The 23,306-nt window shown below is 38.2% G+C and overlaps 1 protein-coding gene across 7 annotated transcripts in view; it reads right to left on the reverse strand.

Moving 5' to 3' along the window:
* Window positions 1–21,164, reverse strand: part of GAS2 (growth arrest specific 2) — an 81,549-nt gene extending 60,385 nt beyond the window's left edge. The window contains exons 1-3 of one of the 7 annotated variants that reach the window (XM_048306016.1): window positions 21,029–21,164; window positions 10,865–11,034; window positions 2,437–2,561 (exon numbers count right to left, since the gene is read on the reverse strand). In XM_048306016.1, coding sequence (XP_048161973.1) covers window positions 2,437–2,561; window positions 10,865–11,006 — 267 coding nt within the window. In that variant the 5' untranslated portion in view covers window positions 11,007–11,034; window positions 21,029–21,164. Of the gene's footprint in view, window positions 1–2,436; window positions 2,562–10,864; window positions 11,035–11,478; window positions 11,498–20,181; window positions 20,359–20,662; window positions 20,917–21,028 lie in introns of those variants that run through there. The other 6 variants (XM_048306014.1, XM_048306019.1, XM_048306015.1 and 3 more) reach the window with 6 other exon arrangements.
* Window positions 21,165–23,306: the final 2,142 nt, after the last annotated feature.

Raw genomic sequence — 23,306 nt, forward strand, 5'->3', positions numbered from 1 at the left:
TCCCAACTTATTTCACACTCAAAAAGGCTGATGCTGACCTATGGGATTCCTGAAATCTGAAGAAAGTTCAATGCTCACTAATAGGAAAGGGAATGATACAGTTCAGTTAACAAACTGCAAAACTGACAATGACTAGAAACTTATTGCACAAGCTATTAAACCAGAAGCAAGAGGATTTAACCTCTGCTATTTTGTAGAGTAGTGGAATATGAATTTAAGGAATTATGGCAAAATACTGGTAAATCAGTGCATGCCATATTAGCTTTTAATGCCTTCTTACATCTTGCTAGAGTTGCAAAACTGGCCAGACAGCCCCAGCGAGCTGCACAATGAATTCATGATCAATAGTACATATCAATCAGAGCAGGATGTATCATCTTTAAGACAAAACTAAACCCAAAATATTTTATGAAGCTTTTCCATAGGTACACGTTCAGATACAAGGAAAAACTTGCTTATGAAAACAGACCAAATCTTCAAGCTTTTGGAAGGCCGTAGTAAGATTACACACACTCCCTGCATTAACTATGTCCTTATTCTTCCTCACTCAGCTGCAACCTGGTGCAGCAAGCAAGCTGATCCTTCTGGCAGCCACTCATTTTATATCAGCTGCTTCTATCTAAAAAAACTAGAAGTTACATATATGGATAGAAAAGTGTGTTATCTATTTTGATAAGAGGCTGAACTCAATAGAAATCAGTGGCTACTCCCAGCTGCCAGTGAAGTCATCTGGGCACCTTGGTGAAAGAATATGTTTCTGTTTTCCTGTGCAGAGCAAGGGTCAAATGGCTTCAAAATTCCACATATATTATTAATAAAATGCATAATAATGATTCAGGGGAGGATTTTGGAATTCTTTCTTTGCTAAATTTCATACAGTATTATCTCCTCGTAAATGTTCTAGGCACCACAAAGTCATATTTTTCACCATGAAGACTAATCCTATTGCTCAAGAGTGCTACACAGGGAATTAAAATCTGAAAGGATGGATAGCTCCCTAATAGTATACAATGATAAAAATCTATTATTCTGCCATTTCGTTGAATTTTTACTATACTAAGTATGAAATAACATACATTGAGAAAACAGCAGTGAGCAGATTTTTTCCCGTTAATTTCACTGTCAGTTGTACCAGCCTGAAAAACAAAGACCAACAAATCTAAATAATGACCACATATGGGACTGCAAATGTCTAACTGGTTTCTAATGTAACTCAGAACACAAAAAGACATACGAGTAACCCTTGCTTCTGCCTAGCTAGTTCCTAGGCTCAATCAAAAAGACTGCCCTATGTGTTTTCTCACTTGAAAACCACCATGACACTTAGGTGAAGACAAGCCAGACCATATTATAAAGAGGAACTCCGAAGTCACCCAGTACTTCTACTAATGAAGTCCTGATTATAATTTGAACTAGGAAATATGACAGACAATTTCTTCTACAACAATAATTATGAACTTGGAACCAAGAAAACAACTTACACAGGTGCAACTGACGCAAGACTGTCAGTTTTCAGAACAGCTGAAAAAATTTAGTCCATGCCCTAATTCCTGCTACAGACAAGGTATGAAAACATCAAGAATAGAAGATGCATGATATGATTTCTGTTCTTGGCCTCTTTTTTACCTGCTCCTTATTTGCCTGTTTTAGCTTTCAAGGAAGGTGTACCTGAATGCAACCATAAAAAGAAGAACAGTTTCACATAGAATGTGTTAATGTGTCAACCATTTAATTCAACTTCTCCAAGAAATAGACTTGCCGCACTCTTGAATTTTTCCCAGTAAGATTGCCCTACAAGAATAGTTAAAATTAAAGCAAGGTTGTGTTCAAACAAGTTTTTAAACTGATCCTTCCAAAACTCCTCAGTATCTTCTAAGTTTCACGTTTTCCATATCATTCCTTCAACTCTTTACTGAAACCTCTTCCAGTACACCAACAGGATCTTTAAACTCAAGGCACCAAAACTTACAATAGAGTTTTATTACTGGTCTCCCTAGAGCTGTCTTTGGAGGAAAAGACACCTCCCATAGCTACTTAATATTCCCCTTGAAAATACATACAAGGATCATATTTTTGCTATTACCTACCACATCCCACTGCTAGATCTTTTTTATTCTTATTCTCCACACATTACAAGTACTTTTTTGAGTAACTGCTTTCCATAGATACTTTAATAAATACCAAATAAGCATTATTTCCCCCAATTTTATATTGTAATTTTTCTACACAGAGCAATTACCTCCCCACCCATTTGCAGAATCTCCAATTGTCAAAAAAAAAAAAAATTGTCAAAAAAATTAATTGTCAAAAAAAAATTAATTGTCAAAAATGTCAAATTTTAATTGTCAAAAAAAAAAAAAAAAAAAAAAAAAAAATCAGTACCAAAATGGTTGGATACATCAGATACTAGATGCTAGAGTGTTGACCAACACTTACTTTGCCAGGCTTGTTTGCATCAAAGCTGTTTTCTTTAAATTTCTCCTGCAGGGTCTCAGCTAACCGGCAAAGCAAGGCACCATTATCCAATTTCTCCATAAAGGTTTCTGCTGTTATTTCTCTACCTGAACAGCAAACAGAAAGTTAACATGGCAGAAAGCATGCAATAGTATAGACTGCATTTGTGAAAAGAGAAATCAAAAGAAATCTGGACAATATTTTGAAATAAGCTTTAACTGAAAAACTTGCATTATTTTGAATATTTTGTGAATAACCTTAATACTACTTTACTGGTAGAGCAAATTATGAAAAAAACCCCATGCTTTTTTGGGGAAGGCATGTGATATTTGAAAAATAGTTCTAGCATATCCAACACCACATATTTCACTTTATATGAAGATCTAGTGCTTTTAACATAATGTTTTAAAAGAGAGAGTATGGCAGGCAAATGGTTTACACCAGTGTATATGTGCAGTTATAGCATGAGTTGCTAACATTTTATTTTGTAACAGAAGAAAACCATGTCAAAAAGGAAAGGGCTGTATATTTTTAGAAGACTCTTAAATCTTGATCCTGCAAGAAGTAGACAAGACAGTGACTGAAATGCTCCTATGAAAGTTCTTTTTCAGAAGTAAAGTTAGGTACCTAACAAAAAAAACAAAGAGTGAAATTTCCTGTTATGTATCTACTTGCCTCACAGATTAAAATTTTCACTAAAAGAACAAAGCTAAAATACTCTGTTTTCAAAATATATCAATTATTATATCACACTATATGACATAGCACTTCAGCTGCCAGAAACTGTCCGTCCTCTCTTCTAGAGCAACCTTACATTGCAATGTAATTACATCCCCCTGGAAGAGGGGATCACGTGTTCCATGATGAGATTGCACACTGACCCCAGATGAGAAGGAAATTATTTACCATCCTAGACTAAACTTCCAGGATCTTAATATCATTTCCAGTAAAAATATTCCTATTTCTTATTGAAAGTTTTTCATTTTCACATTTCTGCTGAAAAATTTGCCTTCACTTTGGACACTATGTTGACGAGCAGCTGTATTTTTCGGCCCTCATATCAAGAGAACATCAGGAAATAATTCTTGTTCTTCCAATTAAGATGAGCGTTTTTTTCCCCCAGTATTTACATATGCCATTTAGGAAATAACACTATTAACTCATTTTTCATAGGTTGTTACACAGCATGCATTAGCAACAATAGTCTAACGTGCCAAAAAAAAGAAAAATATTTTAAAACTAAAGTGAGACTGGGTCCTCATCCCATCCAGGTCCACTCCTGCTTCTATGAGATGTCTAGAAACTTCTGAAAATATGAATCTGTTTAGAACAGGTTCACTGCAATTTTTTTGTCAAACAAAATAAGAAAAGTAAAGCTTTCCTGTATCTTTTTGCTAAGAAGAGAGGGGAAAAATAACATTCAAAAGTAACAAAAAATTAAGTATATAAATTAGTACTGAACTTCTTGCTGATATATTGTAACCTGATCCTCAATGTCACAATACTGAACAAAGCAGCATTATAAAGCAGTATGATTTTAAAAATGCTGTAGGAAAGCTGATTTCTCTAGGCCCTTGCCTGAAAACTTTGAGATACTTGAGCATCTTTTGGGCAAAACCCAAAATGTGAGTCTTTTCAGTTTGGTAAATTAAAATAAAAAAGATAAAGTTTGTTGCAGCAAACCACCTTCAGGTAGAGCAGACTTCTCTTTTTCACTGAAGTGAAACTTGTTTTTTCTAGCACACTCTTACTTCTTTTTAGCATGAAGAATTTCCCTTTTTTATTCCCACTTAAATCTATTTGCCATGTAGCCCACTTTATAGCTCCTATATACATAAATGACTTTTCCAGGCAAAAGAGCAGTAGTAGCACTGCAGACATGCAGAGTTAGCTTATGCCAGCTGATAATATTTTTGCCATATCTCTGGATCAAATGAAGCCAGGACTGAAACTATAATAGCCCAGAGATAAAAAACTGAACAGCTCAACATCTCAAAAGCCTTTGCCACCATTCTAGCTACACACTTTCCCACTTACCCTGTCAGCATTTTTATAATATGCTATAAAGCCACTAGAAGCTAATTTTTAAAAATAACTATGTTACAGGAACTGCTTGAGTACTACCTTTTATAATACATTCCTTCTCTTCTAAAAAATTTATTTCAAGTATCTTTAACAGACTAAAAATTTTTGTTGTCATTTGAAATGCATAATTTTTTACACAGGCAAACCAAAAAAACACACCACGTTCTACATATCTCTTCTGTCCTATGTTTTATAGATATTTATGGATCATTTCACAATAATAGAATGTTATAAAACCCTCAAAACTTATTTAAGGATATTTTCTCTTTACAAAGATACAGAAAAATTCTATTACCTTCTTCTGCTACTTAATAATGTATCTATCTTAAGTGCTGAATTGCATTAGCAGTTTGGTCATTGCATATTGTACACTAAACTGGATTATTTGAGTTCTATTCACCTTTATGAAATCTGAAAGAATGAGTTTTGCACTGAACATCTGTCTCCAATGAAAAGTATATTAGCTGTCAGCTTTCAATTCACTGTATTTTATGGCTCCAAAAGGTGGCATTTCTTTGCTAAAACAGACACTCTGACATATTTAACAGTAGAAATGTATTGATTCAAATAAGAGTAATGTTCATAACCTGAGGAAAAAAATTGCTCCATGTATTTTTATGGAAAAAACATTAAACTCCATTAAAAATGTACAGCTCCCCCTATAATTACAAGAAAGCAGTTACAATTTTTTTATAGAATGGTAATAACATTAAGTATCATAAAAAAACAACACTGAAAGTATGAGAAGAAAATCCAGGAATACGAAGGCTTTCAGAAACCTCTCAAGTACTGCCTACCATAACCACTAGATTCCCCTTAAAAAGTCAAACAGTTGCACCTGAACACTTACCACTTGCAAAGTGTATGCAACTGCCTGTAAGGTCACCCAGACCTAATAAAACCAGACTGGAGGTCCATGAAAGAGTAACGGAAAAGAGTGCACGCCCTGGGTGTGTCAAAGATAAAGCTTTCCCTACAGGTCTCAGACAACCAGAGCCTTCAGAAGAAGGCAGAGAGACTGAAAGACCCAAGTACCCAAATCTAGTTGATTCCTCTATTACACTTGGTGTAATAACTACAGTGCAAGACTGACTCCAGCCTCACAACTTGCTCATGGAGCATTTTAACTGTACATTTCTGTAGTAACACAAAACTAGTAGTTTACAAAAAGAAATATTTCACTCAGGTGAATCTCTGAAACATCTACAATACTGAGGCACTACCAAAATAACTGCTCCTGACCTTTCAATTCACATGGCATATAAACCCAAGAAAACAAAATGTGATAAAAATAAAGAAAACCAAGGCCAATGACTATGCACATACAAAACTGGTAGTTTTCTGACAAGGCTTCTCTGTTCCCTACAACAGTTGACAGCGGGAGAAATATCTTTGAAAGCATTGAAACATTATGACTTACTTGAAATGGGATGTATAAAAAATTCCAAAGGCATGTTGATAATAAAGAAAATTATAAAGCAATTCAACTAAGTAAGAAACTGTATCAGTGCCACCAGAATCACTGGAGGTGTCAGTACTGTGAATATCTTGATACTCAGACATTTAAAACCTATGTTTCCTGACACTGATTGTGCCATAATCAAATCTCTCCTGATGGGAGAGAGCTTTTAAAGTCCTTGCCAGGAGTTCCAGAGACAAATGGGACTCTCAGCCTTCGCTGCTTCTTGATAGTTGTTTATTAAGTCTTATCAGAGAAAAAGAGTCACTAGCGTGATCCAGACATAGTACAAAGCAGAGAATACAGGAGAAAGCCGAATTATCAAGATTACACAGCCTTTTTAAAGGTAAATCAACCAATGGTTACTAAAAATGTACATTATTTTTACTTTTCTACCAATTATTTAGTAATACAGCCAGGAACTGTGGAATTCTTTGTCCAATCATCCCAAACAACTTTTACTGCAGAATACGGAGTAGTAGTAGTAGAAGAAGAAGCAGCTCTGGAGAACAACAACAATCCTCCATTTTTATGTTTCTTGCTTTTATCTATTTACTACATTAACAAACCCAAAACCTCTAAATTTTTCACCCTGTGACAATCTTACATAGTATTCTGTCACCTAATTTACACTAGTTTAGTTTCTAGTTCTTTTCTAATAGTAGGCAGTTTTTAACACGGACAGAGGTCAAAGGCTGTGTTGTTCAGGGGGGTGAAACCCCTCAAAACAGGCAGAGAAATATTCTCTGCACTCTGGGTTCCCACATTTCCCACTGGCTCGATCTGAACAAATTGATGTCAAAAATACATGTTCTGTTACAGAATGCTCTTAGGCAGCAAGGTGAGCAAGAACGCTAAGCTGACGCAGATTTAACTCAGAATCAAAGAAAGACTGTTTTCTCGCAGAAGACTTACCATTCTCCAACCTCAAACTTTACACCTCCTTCAACAAACTTTAAATACCTAGCCTTGTCTTCAACTTGATGCCTCTCCTAACATCCTCACCTCTGTTCCTTTTCTCCACTTTTCTCTTCTTCACTTTTTGCCCAAGCAACTTTTACATGCATCAAACAATATTCAATGTTTACATGTCCAATTCCTCATCATCTTGCGTTCCCTGGCCCCTCAGCTATGAGCTTCTGAATCCCTCTTCCTTGTTAAGAAGAGGCCTCAGGACTGAAAACCTGGAGCCCAGCATGTCCCTGAGGTGTAGTCAATTCCACATGCTAAATGAAGCTGGATGGAATAAAAAGACAATATAACCCAGCTTGTAAATGAACTCTGGGAATGGGGAAAAAGATTAAGAGGAAACAGAGAAACCATCTCTCTGTACCTGTCCTAAACTACAGGCTGGTGAGGAGGCCTACTCCTTATGTCAGCCATTTCACAGACACACAAAAGGAAACAAGACAATACTAGAGAGTAAAGCAGACAAACAAATCTTTCAAATTGCCATTTTGCCTCTGCTAGAAGAGTTCTGTGGCCCAAGGGTGCTAATTCCCATGTGCAGCTTGCTCAAGGTGGAAAAGAACTTTTCAGTATCCACAAAAACTTTCTACTAAAGTATATACACAATCTACCAAATTTGGAGTTTGTCAGCAGTGAAAGCATTCCCAAATGCTTCATTGGCTCTATACCTACTAGAAACAAGGCTAAGAGATGATCATGACTTGCAAGTCAGGTAAGTTAACACATCTCAGTTAGCTTTGTCACTGCCACTCTTGACTGAGCCACCAAAGCTCAACAGAGAGAATCAAGGACAGGAGACACAACATCTATGGCTGCAATCTTCCTCTCCAGCAGACAAACCACAACACTGACATGTCCCACTTTGAAAATGCTCTAATGTACAATATTGTATTAGTTAATCCTATCTGACACATGGATTTCATCTGCAATGTCCTTTTTCCCAGATGATAGACAGCTGAAATCTATTCAGCAATGGAGCTGTAATGACAAACTGTCCTCTCAGAAGCTCTGAGTTTCCCTGATATGGTTCCAAAAATAATTAGCAAAGTGCATACAAAAGTACTAGTGATTAGTAAACAAAAACCAGCACAACAATGTCAATCCTAAATTAAATATCCGAAGTCTCAGGATTAAAAATTCTTTCAATATTATTTTCCAGCTGCACCATGTATCACAGTTTTCTAATTTATCAATTGGGTAAGGTCAAATTCTAGCTGTGCCTATTTTCTATCTGATATCAAAATACTTCATTCATATTATAAAGTGCAATATCCCAATAATGTTTTCCAGTTTGTGATTTTGAACCCACCTCGGGCTATGCTGCTGCAAAATCGTTACCATTTCAACCAGTAACACTGTATAGGACATAACTGTCTCTCCATAAAAATCTCCTAAAACACCATCACTTGATCAAACTACCTCAAAGAGTTTCAGGCCTATTCTTGCCTAATTTTTTTTTTTAAATCTGTATTTCTTTGAAAAGATTATGTGTCCTTGTTGAGTCCTAGTACAGATGGATGACAAAAATATAAATGAAACAAAACATTAACCAAAATGGCAAAAGTTAAATGAAATGCAGATTAATTTCCTTAACAAATTGAGAAATCTTATGGCATGAAAACTGCCGTAAGGCCACTTACAATGAAGCCACACAAGATACAGACAGAGAAAGCTAGGATGTGGATACACACAGTATTATCTGCACTGTGTTACTTGCACATCCATGCAAGTATTTGTATGTAAAGATCTACTGACCATTAATGCAAAATAAATTATTTCTTCCACGTAGAGGGAAAAAACCCAAAACAAATAAAAAAAGCCTTCCATATTCTTCTATCCTTTAGGATGCTGAAAAATGTGTGCTGTATCTTCATTTCTATCTTACTGTTCAGCAGCATGCTCACACATCCCTTCTCTACTTAAAGTTTATCCAAATTATGCAGTAATTAAACAAAATTTGAATTCTGAGTTAATATACTCTTATGAATAATAATTATTTTAATTCACACTTAATTTATTTTGAATGTGAATTTTAACCTAATTGAATTATTAATTTGAATAACAATGTCTACATAGGAATTCAAAGCAGTCTAACAAATCACTATAATTTCAATTCATCAGCACAAACTCTGAAAAGAGGAGAGCTTGGTGCAAAAAGGTGTGGGGGAATGCATTAAGCAAATGAACTGTATATGCTGCTTAATTAAAATAAGGTTGTGCCCATTTAGTTCTGCAGTGCAGAACTTGGTGTCCATATGAAAAATCAGATATTTAATTACAGTTGGCATTTCAGAACCTCCTGCTAGTTGCTACTTTCTTGCTCAAAGAGTGACCTCATTCCTAAACTTATCACTGGGAGAACTCTGTTACAAACTGCAAACAAGCTTCTATTTGTTTTAGAGTGGATCACTAAAACTTCATTGTTTAAAACATTTAAACAATATATGGAATCCTTAATGGAATGTGCTGCTTCCAATTCAAAAAACAGTCACTTGGATTACTGTCTTGTGGTAATTGGAATGAAAATTTCTGAATTTTGTTCTGGTTTTGCACAGACAATTTTATATTCAAAACTCATTAATTTAAATGGAAGTACCACACAAATATCATTTAAAACACTTGCCACTTTTGCAGTTGCAGATTCATAACTCAATTCAACTCAAAAATGGGTATTGTCCACTTGCAAAATACTGTGTTCTATTGACATTGTGCTTATTGACCACATCTGTCATAAGTGATATTTCCCTTTCTTTCTCTTAAAAAAGAAGAAATAGAGCAATATAGAATGTGCTGATGAAAGACACTGGATATACTCTATTACTGTATGATATCACTGAGATGGTTTAACTACAGCATTTGCCATGACAAGACACTGCCCATGTCTCACCAGAACAGATTTTCATCTTTTTTTTTTTTGAATTAAATAAATCCTCCAAAACCATACACACCAAATTTAAAAGTGCTCATCGAAATTTTCCTCCAAAATCCCATCAACTAAAATTTCATGTAAACATAACTTCTGAAATATTTTTCTTCTCTTTATTTAATGAGAGGAGTTACTGGCATGTCTCCCTTAGGATGAGGTATTGTGTAAGTCATGTATTTTTTTGGTAGTATCCTTTGTATTTTACAGAGATCACACAAAAGCCATTTTTCCCTGAGTGTTCACAGCAAACAACATACTAGTTCCTGGCTTGTAGCTTCTAAATTCCACCTTCTTGGAAAATTTCATCTCAAGATGTTGTCTCCTTCCTGCCAGGGACAATCTCATTCTCTCTTTTTAATGTCTACCTGATTTTTTTTCTCAGCTTTTGGTTTGCATCGTTTTCTGAAGACAATATGCCTTGTCTTCACACACCAAGATGTACAGCTGCAACCAGTAAATCCCCAGGTCCCAGCTATGATAGGTCAAACCCCTCTATGCACAGACTTCCACAGGCTTCCACAAGTCTTAGCATGCATTGCCTTATCAATTACTAGACTGTTTGATCAGCAAATGGTTTTTAATGGTTCCTTCTGTTCAAGACAGTCAGTACACCATACTCTTTAGGAGGCCTATCAATAAAAATGGAAGCCACAGGTGAAGGCAGCAATTAGCACCATTCAGTTTAATGGTATAAGTACAGAAAATACTTGCAAAAAAAAGAATTAAAAGGAAATTTGAAAGAAAACTAAACACAGAATATATAATGTTCAGTTATGCTACTCACAGAAACACAATGGAGGCAAATTACTCATTAGCTTTTCTGACCTTGCTAACATTTGCGCTATATGGCGGTAGCTACCTAATCATAACTAACTTTATTTTTGAAACACAAAGAAATCTGAATTCCCAGCTAACAGTGGAATGAGTTATCATACTGCCCAGTATCTGCATTCCATCTTATTGTACCTTACCCAGTAGGTTTGTGAGCCACAGGGCCAAATCCTCTTTCATTGGCAGCAAGTTGGCCTCGTGTCTACTTGCAAGCCATTGACTGTATTGATGCATGTCGGAGAGGCCAGGCCCACGTGCCTTCGGGCTCAGGGCAGTGCACATTGCTTATCCGCTTGTTGTACCTGTTTAACTATATATATAAAAAAAAAAAAAAGAAAAGAAAAGAAAAGAAAAGAAAAGAAAGCTCTTCATTATACCAAATAAAGTCTCATGCACTCCATTTTTAGAATTGTAGAAGATAATCCCATCCAGAAGATAATCCCCATCTCTGGAAATGCTCAAGGCCAGGTCGTACAGGTCTTTGAGCAACCTGGTCCAGTGGAACGTGTCTCTGCCATGGCAGCGGGAAGGGTTGGAATCAGGTGTCTTTAAGGTCCCTTCCAACCCGAACCATTCTGTGACTCAATAGTAACAGTAGTAATTATGATTCTAAGAAATCAGGTATCAGACAAACAGATATGGATCTAACACATGGTTGCAAACATCAGTGACTGAAGCTTTGTTCTGTTAATTAATTGTTTTTGCAAGTAATTAAAAAAACATACAGATAAATGTTAACTTCATTTGTACTCACCAAGCTACATGTTGCCAACACAACCAAATATTCTGCAAGGAATGATTAAAATCAAATCAAAATAAACATTTTGAAAATAAACAAAATAAACATTGAGTGCTAACAACTCACTATGGTGCTTGACCCAATATCCATTCAGATTAACTGGAGAGCTTCAGAGATTTTTGGATCAGGCCCAGAAAATAACATGGGAACAACCCAATTATGCTCCTACAGCAAACTTATTAGCAATTAATAAATGCTGTAACCAGATGGAAACAATCTATTCTACAGCTTCAAAATTCTTAAAGAAAAAACTACACCAAATATATTGACTGAATAGCATTATTTCTTCAGAAAGCAGAACAGCTAGCACTGGTCACTTACCAAATTCCCCTCTGCTTCAGTGATGACTTACTGAAACTTTAGTTTCAAGTAAGACAACTAATCTTTAGCACATGATGTATTAAGTGTTGTCAGTCACAGGAGCCACTGATGTTAGAACCACTGGACCTATATCTGTGCCTGAAGGGCTAATTCCCCACCTGCGGCAGAAGCGTGCTAAAGAAACATTATTTCTTCCTCTCTGACAGAAACTTGCAGCAAGGAGCTGAGATACTTCCTTGCCTAGTAGGCTGTAGACTACATCAGCCAGCAGACACAAGGTCTTGTACAGGTGGCACTAGACAGACATTAAGTGAATGTGAGACCCATAAGGAATAGTCCTTTGCCTATTGTCAACTGGCTGATCCACACCAATTGTGGTAAGACATGTCAACTGGTTTCAACTTACAATAATCTGCCAACACTTTCTTTCTGTCCTTTTCATACCTTTCATACCAGGTAGGAGATATGTGTGACTTTAAAAACAACAGCAGAAAAAAAGAACAATTTGTTATACTATCCATTATGGCCTGAATAATGAGAATACTGAAAACAATTTGTTTGTCAAAAAAAGGAAAATATTTACTAAATGTAAAAAAAATTGCCTTTCCGTAAAATTGTGCTGTAACTGACCTTTCCAAATGTATTTGTACTAAAATACTCCAGCATTTTTTAACCCTACTCTGTGTAACTAAATTCCATGTTCACAAAAGATCTGCTTAAGCTCTTGTTGACAGTACCTCACCCCAAGTCCTGAAGTTTAGCTTGCCCTTGAGATAGGCACAGCTTTCACTACAAATATACTTCTACCTGAAATTAGACTTTTTTTTTCAGTTGGGGAGGATCAAAAATATACATTAAAAATATTTATTCTCTTGTATAAACACATATTTCTGAATTATGAGTAGATTTTACATTTTTCTAACAAAAAAAAATGTTATGTATCAAAGTTTGTTTGAAAGCAGAGGAGTTTAAGGCAGACTTAAGAACATAACTTATGCACAGCTCTGTTGTGAAACTGACTTTGTAAAAATGTCAGCTTAGATTTATGGCTTCCTGGTTAATTAAATTCAAATCATACCTGTTCATTTAGGGCAGGCTGCAAGGGAGGGGAGGGAGAAGACTTGGAATGTTAGCTCTGCAAAAATCAATCTGGAATGCCACTCTCAAAATATATTGATTCAGACTAGAAGCTACCAACACCTAAGGAATTTCAATGACAGTATATTTAAAGTTTCTCCAAGTCACTCAGAACCACATAAATTAGTCTTTCAAATCACTGCTTCATTCTAGATAGAAACAGAGGCAAGACAGATAACTGACACCAGTTGTCTTCAAAGATTATACAGGAAAAATCAAGTATCTATCGTATACTTGCTTTCCAGAAGGAGCCCACAAATAATTTTGACCAATTTCTGGAGTCTATAACTTCCACTGATACACTGAGAACTAAAACCTAGTTTGTTCTCCTGAATTACCTCTGAAATGATAGCAGTAAAATACAATTAAAAAAAAAAAAAAAAAGAGACAGAGAGAGTATGTTCTTATTCTTGTGTGTATGTATCTAAATATTTAGGAAAATCCTGCAATTTATTTATTTTTACATACAGATTGGAAAAAAAACAACAAAAAAAGCAGAACTGCTTTACTAAAGGAGCCTGTTAGACCCTGCACCTCTTCACTGGGAATAATTTCCCAGTTCATACATGCTTTGTGGAGGGGGTTAGACTGGATGACCCTTGAAGGTCCCTTCCAACCTAAATTTATTCTGTTATTTTATATTTCAAGGATGCACAGAGCAATATTAATCATGAAACTCTACGCCGGGTCTGCCCTGCTAGAAGGGTAAAAATTGACACACACACTGAGCTGTGTTAAGAAGAAAACAACAGGCAGTACCCTTTTCTTTCACCCTACTTCATCACTTCCAAGACCATGTATATGAAGTGCCCTATGGGAACCTGGGGCTAATTAATCACCAACATTATGATATGCCTGACAGTCATCCAGATACAATACAGGCTGCTGACACTGGTGAGGCTGAAGTAATTCTATGGTCTCAAAGCTACGTTTCTTTAAGACACGAGAAAACTGAAAGAAGGCTTCTTAAACAGCTACACAGAAGCAGTCTAGGTTTCCCCATCAGTACACGGAAGAGGCACTGCAGTCTATTTACACTTCAGGCCTGTTTCTGTGGAAATGCAGAATAGAGAATTGGGGGAATAGGGATGTTATTTCAGTCTCTAAAATACAGTGTTGTCCTTAAGTATATTTCATACTGACCTAACTCAGCAATCAGGCTGTGTAAAGTCCTCAAGAAATTTTTGAGACTCATTCAGGGAAGAAAAGTGGGAGAACAAAGATCTTGGAGAATGCAAGTTTGCTTCAGTTTCATAGTAACTGTGGTAATAAGGAGAAAAAAGAGAGACAAGAAGGGTACTCTGAGATTAAGGCAGTTTCCATAAGATGCATTCTCAGGAGAAACTGGAAAGATATCAAAAGCCAGACAGACAGGTGACAAAAGTCTCTAGAAGGTGAAAATGATTCAGGCATCTCTATACTGGGTCTAGGTCTGCTTGCAATAGTAACCCTGAATTAAAATAGTGTATGCACTAATTTGTAAAGTGGGCATGCAAAGTGAGGACTGGGGAATGAGAAAGTTAATATTGATGAAGAGCCTGAAGAATTACAGAAAAATCACATACAATCCAGCCTTACCTCTGTGTAAGTTTTCTTGGATTTCATTTCCAAAAAACCTCAAATTTTTCACTTACCACTACTTCTCTGAAAACGTGCCCTACACTTCAGTAAAATCCACAAAATTCCTACTTTGGATTTTTAAAATTAATTCTTAAAAAATTAAAACTCAGCTTTCAAGGAGCAGAGTATCTCCTGTTGCAAATTCTTCTGGAGGTCAGTTATCAAACTGGAAGCATCAGAAACTTTCAAGCTCTGAATTATTCTTCATGCAAACACTGATCGCTACTGAACTTGTTAAGTTTAACTTAAGCCTTCACAACACTTCAGTACTGAAGTACCCAAGTTCCATTCAAATGTTCATCTACTTCATCAATTGTACTAGCACATACATATCAGAACTTCATCACATAATAGTTGGGATCCATGAAGAAGCCAAAACGAGATAGTATGTGAAGGTGACAGCAACTGAGTCCTGAGCTCCTTCAAGATCCATTTCAAGATTCTTCCTGTGGTGAAGGCCAGGCTCTTGTTTCATCACTCAGATACCTTCAAATCTCTTCCTTAAAATGTCTTAATATATTTATTTTTTAGTGAACTGAAGAAAAGTTTGTTGAAAATTTATCAATGAGGAGTTTGGTCCGAGGAATGGACTAACTTGCATCAGAAGCAGACAGCAGCTTTCAAGGATACATCACCACAGCTGAGGCAAGCCTCTGGCTCCAACAACTATTTCATCCTTTCCTTTTGGCAAACAAAGTATGAACAAAGTAGCGAAAAAATATTGGGTTTCCTAATCTCAGTACTTTCTAACAGCAACATCAAATCATCATATATACAGCTGTTTAAAACTAGCCAACACAAACACGTCAAATATTTTATAGACTGTTGCACTTCTCTGTAAACTGTTGAGGCTGACCTGGTACGCAGAAGCATTCTCAAAACTTACCTCTAAATGCTTTAAAGCAACTGCTTCCCCCTACTATTCAAAATGTAGATGAGGAACAGTCTTTGACTACTTTCAATCCTGTTTTGTTACAGGTCATATTTATGTGGCACAACCCTTTTTTTGACCTCTCTCAATAAGAAGATGACATCTCAAATTCCTAGACTTATTGTCTAGATGAAGAATTCAGTGTGGGATGGTTTACAGTACACCCAGACATGTGTATCAGATTCAACACAATAAAAGGTCCTATTTCTCTCTGCTTGCTCCTCCTAAACAGTGAAGTTCTTATTTTGCTTTACAGTACTGCATTTAGTTATTTGTGTATTGCAGTTCACAGCTTGTATTTTGCCAGCAGTGTAACCTTACACTATCTGATGATTGTTATCAGTGATCATCAGGTGAAAGCAATGAGAATCAAACAAGTGATCTTCTGTATTTCTACTGGCTTTTGTTGAGGTTAAATGGTAGAAAAAAAGGAATCAAGAATGATACACTGTACTCAAAACACACAGGAGGCAAAGACTGTTTAATCTAGAAAGTAAAACTGGATGCACAATGAAGCACTCACAGTTGCAGATCCTCAGATTCAATTCCCTTTCCTATTCCAACCAACCTCCTTACCTGTAAAATTGTGATAATTTTCTTCAACCAAGTGTAAAAAGGGAGGAAAAAACACTCTGTATAGGAAAAATGTACATATAAAAGCTTGCATGTATGCATAGATATACATACAAAGAAAATACATGTGCTCTACCCTGCTAGCTAATCATACAAACCAGTAAGCTTTTACTCCAAATTACCCATCCGGTTCCAGCATATATACATAACAGCTTATACTCAGTAGCTGCTGGCTATGCAGTGCTCTCTATACCACATTGTTGCTTCAACCTGATTCCCAATTACAACATGTGGATTAATCCTCAAATGAAAGGAGGTACTTGAACCATTTCTTTCAGCTTGCTCCTACATACAATCCTTCCAGGTCAGGAACAAAGAAATCTTGCTGAGTCACTTGCTCTTTATGACTTAGTTTAAGAATTAGCATAGATGTTAAGTATCCAGTGAAACAAGCATTTTTCTTTGTTCGGTTAGAAAAGAATAAAAATAAGTTAAAAGTGTCTGTGGAAGGAAAAAAATTCATCAACTCCCTACAGGGATCAATCAAATCACCTCTGATGCAAAGGTCCTACACGATGTGCCCTTTGCACCATAACAGCTCGACGGGGACACTGTGCACAGACATCATGTTTGGCCCACCCAGGCACTATTGCCTAGCAGGCAAGTTCATTGACTGGCTCTGTGCAGTTGGCAGCCAAACCAGAGTTATCCAGGACTGAAGATCTGCACATATGCCAGTTCAGTGGCCTAGTTGCTCTACAGAGCTGGAACAACTGGAACAGAAGATGGCATAACTCTACTTCAGACCCTGGGTTCAAAGACTCTTCTTCATAAAATCTTCATAGGATTAAATATGCAGGCTTTAAGCTTGTGCAATGAAATCTGTTATAATATGACTGAGGAAGCATATTAGCCAGCAGCTGTAGAAGAAACTAAACATCATACACACAACTGTGCAACTGCTTTACTGTCAGTGATAGAGGGAACAGACAGCAACTTAGACAAGAGCAGCAAGTTTTTCTCTGAAGGAACTGGAACTTGAGCACTAGACTGTACATTGGCTTTGACAGTGGGGTATCAGCTATAAATGCAGACAATCTCCTGCTGTCTTAAAGAGAAGGTAATGCTACTGGAAAGCAGCCAACCTGGAAGGAGCGGAGACAGAGGATCAAAAGCCAGAACAGAGCTCATGAGTGTATCTGGCAAGGGTCTCTGCTGGATCTCCCTGCTAGTTCTAATCACCTCAAGCAGATGGAAAAGAACACAACTTTTGAAACTTTTACTAGAGTTTAAGTGGACTGCGTGAAGCATTCACTTACTGTAACGGCACGTTGGGTGCAAAAAAAGGCTTAAGATTCAATATTCATAAACAAATTAGGTTGCAGAATGAAATGCATAATTGTGCAAGTAGAAATGAAGCTGCCCACAATTTGGGACCCATATTGTAATCACCACCTTCACATCATCAAATACCAGTTTTATAGACATACCACAACCAAGGATAAATACACTCGCATTTTAAAACTTACTTCAGTTTTCCTGTCTCAGTGTTGACATATTTTTCAGATTTGGAGAGTATAACATCAGTTCACAGACTAAAGGCTGCTCTTGTTTTTCCACCCCCTCACCCATATATATACATCTGTGTATACACACATATATATGCAGAAAGAGGGAAAAAAAGACATGAATGCCTTCCTTTGAGAGCCATAAAAATAACTAAAAAATTTTGATTTTTTAATGTCAGGAAACTGTTCGCTATGGTAAGATCTGCAAGACAATGGAATGACTTTCCCAACTGAAACTGTGAAAGTTCCCTTTCTTGAAATCCTAAAAATGGACTAAAAGAAGCAGTAAGAAAAAAACCAGAGACTTGCCACTCACTGCTAGATGTTACTTAGTCAATCTTTACCACCTGCAACTTCCAGTTTACTACAGAAGAGTAATCACTCTCATTTTGCCCTTTTACATATATAAAAACAAACACAATCATTTTTAAAGTCATTCTGCTACTACCTCACATAGCTCCTCTTCAAGAGCTATTTGCAGAGCTTTCCCTTCTGTAAGAAACAATAGGTCATTCTTGTCTGCAACATCCTAAATACATGTACCTTACATGTAATCTTAACTTCACTCACTCATCAACAAGCAGATAAAACTTAAACTGACAAATGCAACAAGCATATCATTATAAGGAAATTTAATTTTTCTAGTTTTTTTATTATCCTTATAAACTATTCCACAACCAATTTAGCCCAAGGTTTCTGGAGTTTTCCCAGATTAACTTGGAGCATAGTGAACATAGGAGCAGGGGGAGGGGCACTGAAAGGGAACCGACATCTGAAACTCATTAATCAATTAGAATATTTCATGGCTTACATCAAAATGTGATCTACACTGATAGAGTAAGTTTTAATCACAAGAAGCCTTTGTCCTTTACATTATGAATATACAAGTGTCTCCAGTACTTAGAGGGGAGGATGGAGAACCTGGCACAACAGCTTACCTATACTTTAGACCTGTAAGGCCCTTGGTCTGAGGTCAGACCAAAACAAAGTTAACTGCACTTAAACATCTGATCTAATCATTGGAAATCTAAACATTTTCAGGACTATGCCTAGTAGAAACAATTTTATTGCCTTGATAATGTCTTCCTTACCAAAAGGAAAGCAGAAAGTCTTTCTCACACAGACAAAAACAAAACTTTAGGAACATTCAATATATACTTGCTCTGAAAATTATAACTCCTGGAAACTGAGCCTGATTCCTAACACTGTCCAAAACCTTTGAAGTTGATTCCTCTTTGCCTGGCTCTTACTGTATGTTTTTCTGCTTGTCTAAGCAAAATAGCCATTAAAAATTAGTACAAAAGAAATTTCAACCTCCACCAGTTAGAAAAAGAAATACATATTTAAACTGACATACCACATCTCACAAGGAGTAGAAGTGTCTCTTGCTGCAAGGATACCATGCAGACAGTACTACAAGCTGACTTTCAGTCATCAGCTTTGCTTTTAATTATGGTGTTCCATTTCTAAATCTTGTCCTAAAATTAGTGTTAAGTTTAACGGAGAGGTGTAAAGTGGAGTTGAAGAGGTACTTGAGATAGTAAGTGTGCCAATTTAAATAGGACTGTGGGTAAAATAAATAAAGTGACCAAATAAGTCAGTAGGATAAAGTAAGTGACAGCTGTAACTTGAGGATAGTATTGACTCTTCAGCACTTCACCACCTTCATATAGGTTTGACCATGGTTCCAACAAGGGCAGTATAATCCTGATCAGATGGCCTACGGCACCATACAATATGAATTTAAGAATGTCCTGTTCAGAAACTCCCTACTAAATCACAATCCACATCACAAAACCCATCATAAAACTGTTACAATTGGCACAGCGTCTACTTCGCAATGAAACAAAAAATACATTATTTAATGTACATAGAAGACCAATAATACTTCGTTCATTTTTCATTTCATAGTAATGTCAGAAGTATGCTGCAGCTGCACTGGGGAGCCTGCAAGGCATCCGTCCTGGTGTCCCAAGAGTTGTACTCCCCTGGGAGCGTGCAGAGACAGCAGGCTCAGATGACACCATTGCAGCAGGATGCACATAGCAATCCTAGATAGGGATGACAGCAACCTTCATTCCTTACACGTAGAGCGTTAGTGGAGAAACAGAGCCTCCTTAAAAGTGAAACTCTATCCTCAGAGATTTGAATCTAGAGCCTGAAGAGGAAAGCAAGAGCCCTGGAAGGGCGGCTTTTGGCACAAGAGGGGTCTCGTCCTCCTGCCTCTGGGGGCGGCGGAGGCGCGAGCTGGGAGCGCCTGGCGCAGCCGCCCGCGCTGCAGCGAGGCTCGGCCGCCTCCTGCGCCGCAGCTGCCGCAGCCTCACATGCGGACGCTCGCATCTCCGGCGGGCGCTGCAGACGTACAAACCCGCCCTCCTCCTCTCGCACTACCAGCACCCCAGGGCTGCCTAGAGAAACCACAAAGATAAACCAGAGGTTGGGGCCAGGGGTGAGCGCAGTGAGTAAGAGCCACCCACCCCCGTCCCTTCTTGCCCGCCCCGCTCTCACCCGCCGCGGAGTCCGAAGCGTTTGTCCTCCTCGGGGCCCCTCCACACTCAGGCTGAGCTAATGGTTTTGCCATGAGTGCTGGAAGTGCTGCTCCCAGGTCTGCCCCTCGGGGGCAGGACCAAGCAAACCCGCCGCGGGCCCCGGCCCTCCGCGGGATGCCATGGGCAGCCCGCCAACAACCCGCAGCCTCGCCGCGGTGAGCCCCGGGAGAATCACGCGTGGACCTCCGCCACACACCCACGCACACTCTCATTCCGCCTCCGTGATGCTTTCAAACTCCTACGTTTGAAAAGCTCTCCTCAGAGAGAGAGAGGAAAAAAAATCCACACCAAAACCCCACAAACCCCCACAACCAGACAGCAGCAGCAGCCACCCCCGTCGTGCGGCGCGGTGCCCGCCACCGAGCCGAGCCTTGCTGCTCCCCCGACGTACCCCCGCGGCCGCCTTGGGACATGGCGGGGAAGGAAACAAAAGCACCTACTCCGCAATGAAGAGCCGCTGGGCAAAGATCACCTTCCCGCTTCGCTCCGGCCCCTTTCTCTTTAAACTCGAGAGCAGACGGCGAGACACACGAAACGCCCTCAAGTTAAAGGAGCCCGCGTGGCCAACTCCGCCGTAAGGCCAGCAACAAGCCCCGCTGGCGCAGGCAGGGCTCCTACCTTGGCGGGGAGGAGGGAACAGGGAGGCAGAGCTCCCACCTTGGCCGGGGCGTGCAGGAAGGCAGACAGGCAGAGCTTCCACCTTGGCCAGGAGGGGGGAGCAGGCAGGCAGGGCTCCCACCTTGGCCGGGGCGGGCGGGAAGGCAGGGCTCCCACCTTGGCTGGGGGGGAACAGGCAGGGCTCCCACCTTGGCCCGGGCAGGCAGGCAGGGCTCCCGGGGCCGCACTCGCTGCCCTCTCGCCTCCGGCAGCCGCCGCCGTCCCCCCGAGCGGAGCTGAGCGGGCCGGTAGCAGCCGCGCTACCTCTCTTCATACTTCTGTTCGCTCAGCTCGATGCTCTCTTTAGGAAACCCGGTTTTGTTTTGTTTTACACTTCTCCCCTCCCCCCTTTTTTCCCCTCTTTTTTTCTTTTTCTTTTTTTTCTCTCTCACACCAATTTCCTATCCTTCAGCAGTCCGAACTGACTGAACGGAAGTTCAAGACTTAGTTTTTTCAGAGGGACGGCAAACGCAGTTCACACTGATTTACCCTTGAAATGCTGAGATATTGTATTACAGCCCTTGGCAGCGAGTTGGTTCTTGGTTCCATTTCTCTTTTATTATTGCGCCCTTTTCAAGATTCGTGGTTGTGGAAAAGGAAAGAAAAGGAGAAAAGAAAATGTCACAACCAAGATAAAACTCTGTTTTTTCTTTAATTTGACTATTATCTCTGGAATTTTTTAACACTTATAGGCATATCTTTTAATTGTCACTTTCTTTTTTTTTTTTTTTTTTTTTTTCCCTGGCTAAAGAAATATCTTGGGGAGCTTTCTTTATTGAATATTTCTCCAAAACCATTTCAGGCCACCTTGTAGTCCATCTTGAATAAAAAAGTATGCTGTTCATAAACTGATCATTCATATTACACATTTAAGAGTGATGGGTAGAGGTTTGGCTTGTTCTTGTTATCTGTGCTTCATTTGCCAAGCTAACTTTTAGCACACCATTATTTCAGTCATTTCATTCTCACCTTACGTCATTTTTGTGATTCTTCAACATTTTGTTAAATGTCAGAGATAACCTTCTCCAACTGTTGTTTTTTCACTTATTCCCGGCAAAGCAAAGCCCCTTTTGTGAATTCAATAGTGGGAAACAGATGTTCAGAGTTTTGCTTCTCTTAATGCATCAATGTAGATTGTCTTGTTGAGTTTCCTAATGGTATCATGCTATCACTTTCAGTGAGAGTGTTCCAGACAAACTGTGCATTTATTTTTCTTTTACAGTGTAGAGTCACTTAAATTGTTCTAGTCAAAACACATTATGTATAATTATACTGAAAGAATTGTTTTAACTTCATTGCTGAAACACACATCAAACCGACCCATATTTTTTTATTTACATTGATTTCTTTGTACACTGATCTGCTAGGAAAACTTGATTTGTGTAATTAATGCTGGGCTATTTCTCAAAAATTGCACTCTGAGCAAATTCCTATTCTCTGAGTAGCAGATATTCATTCCTGGCCAATCAAATGCACTCTTGTTATTTATTGTATTCCTATACTATTATTATGCTTTTCTGATGGGCTTTTAACTGCTGTGATGAGTGCTACTTAAATAAGAGCAGTTCATTAGCATGCTGATATAGTTAACTATGATGAGCTCTAGCCATGTACTATGTGAGTAACAGCACACAATTAAATTACCTCCTAATTTTGATCCAGTTAACAAAATCTTAATGCCCCTGGTCAAGACTGTTTTCATTGGCTCATCCAGTTTTTTGCTCAGAAAAAAAAAAAAAGGAGAAAAAAAAGCCCTAAAAATATATCCTAAAAATGCACTGGGTTTGAACCAATGGCGAGCTGATGAACTGATTCCTGAATGCACTTGCTTATCTTACAGTTTTTACCTGACCTTGAGAAAGATTTTTTATTTGTTATTTAATAAGGAGCAGCAATTTAAATCCAATTTATGTCAACTTGATATAAAAACCAGCTTGAGATGAGAAGACAAATTTTGTTAAAATGTCCCCTGTAGTTAAAAGTCCTGCCAATTTCTAGAGAAGTTGAATAACATTCCCGTAAGCAACAGTTACATCTTGACTAGAAGCTTCTCATGGTTCATATTCTCTGGAAGTTACAAGATTCCTACTAAGCTTAGGAGTAATTCTGCACAGGGAGTTAAGCTGAGGTTTTTCCAGATGCCATGCAATAAATCTTATGTGAGCATTTGCATAGGTACCAGTGGGAAGGACTGGAAAAGCAGTTGTAAGATTTTGAAGCTGAAGTTGGTTGTGCACTCCTTTATACGGTCAGTTTGTACCAAAGGATAATCTAATAACATGAGAGTAAAATACTTTGCATTCATAGATACTTTACCTATGTATCTTTTTCTATTGAGGATTGATAATAGACAAGCAATATGTAACATAACATCCAGTACAAGAGTTAAGAAAAACAAAAAACTGAAGGTTAGGTCAAATCTTACAC

This window comes from Corvus hawaiiensis, chromosome 6 (assembly GCF_020740725.1).
Source record: "Corvus hawaiiensis isolate bCorHaw1 chromosome 6, bCorHaw1.pri.cur, whole genome shotgun sequence".
NCBI lineage: Eukaryota > Metazoa > Chordata > Aves > Passeriformes > Corvidae > Corvus > Corvus hawaiiensis.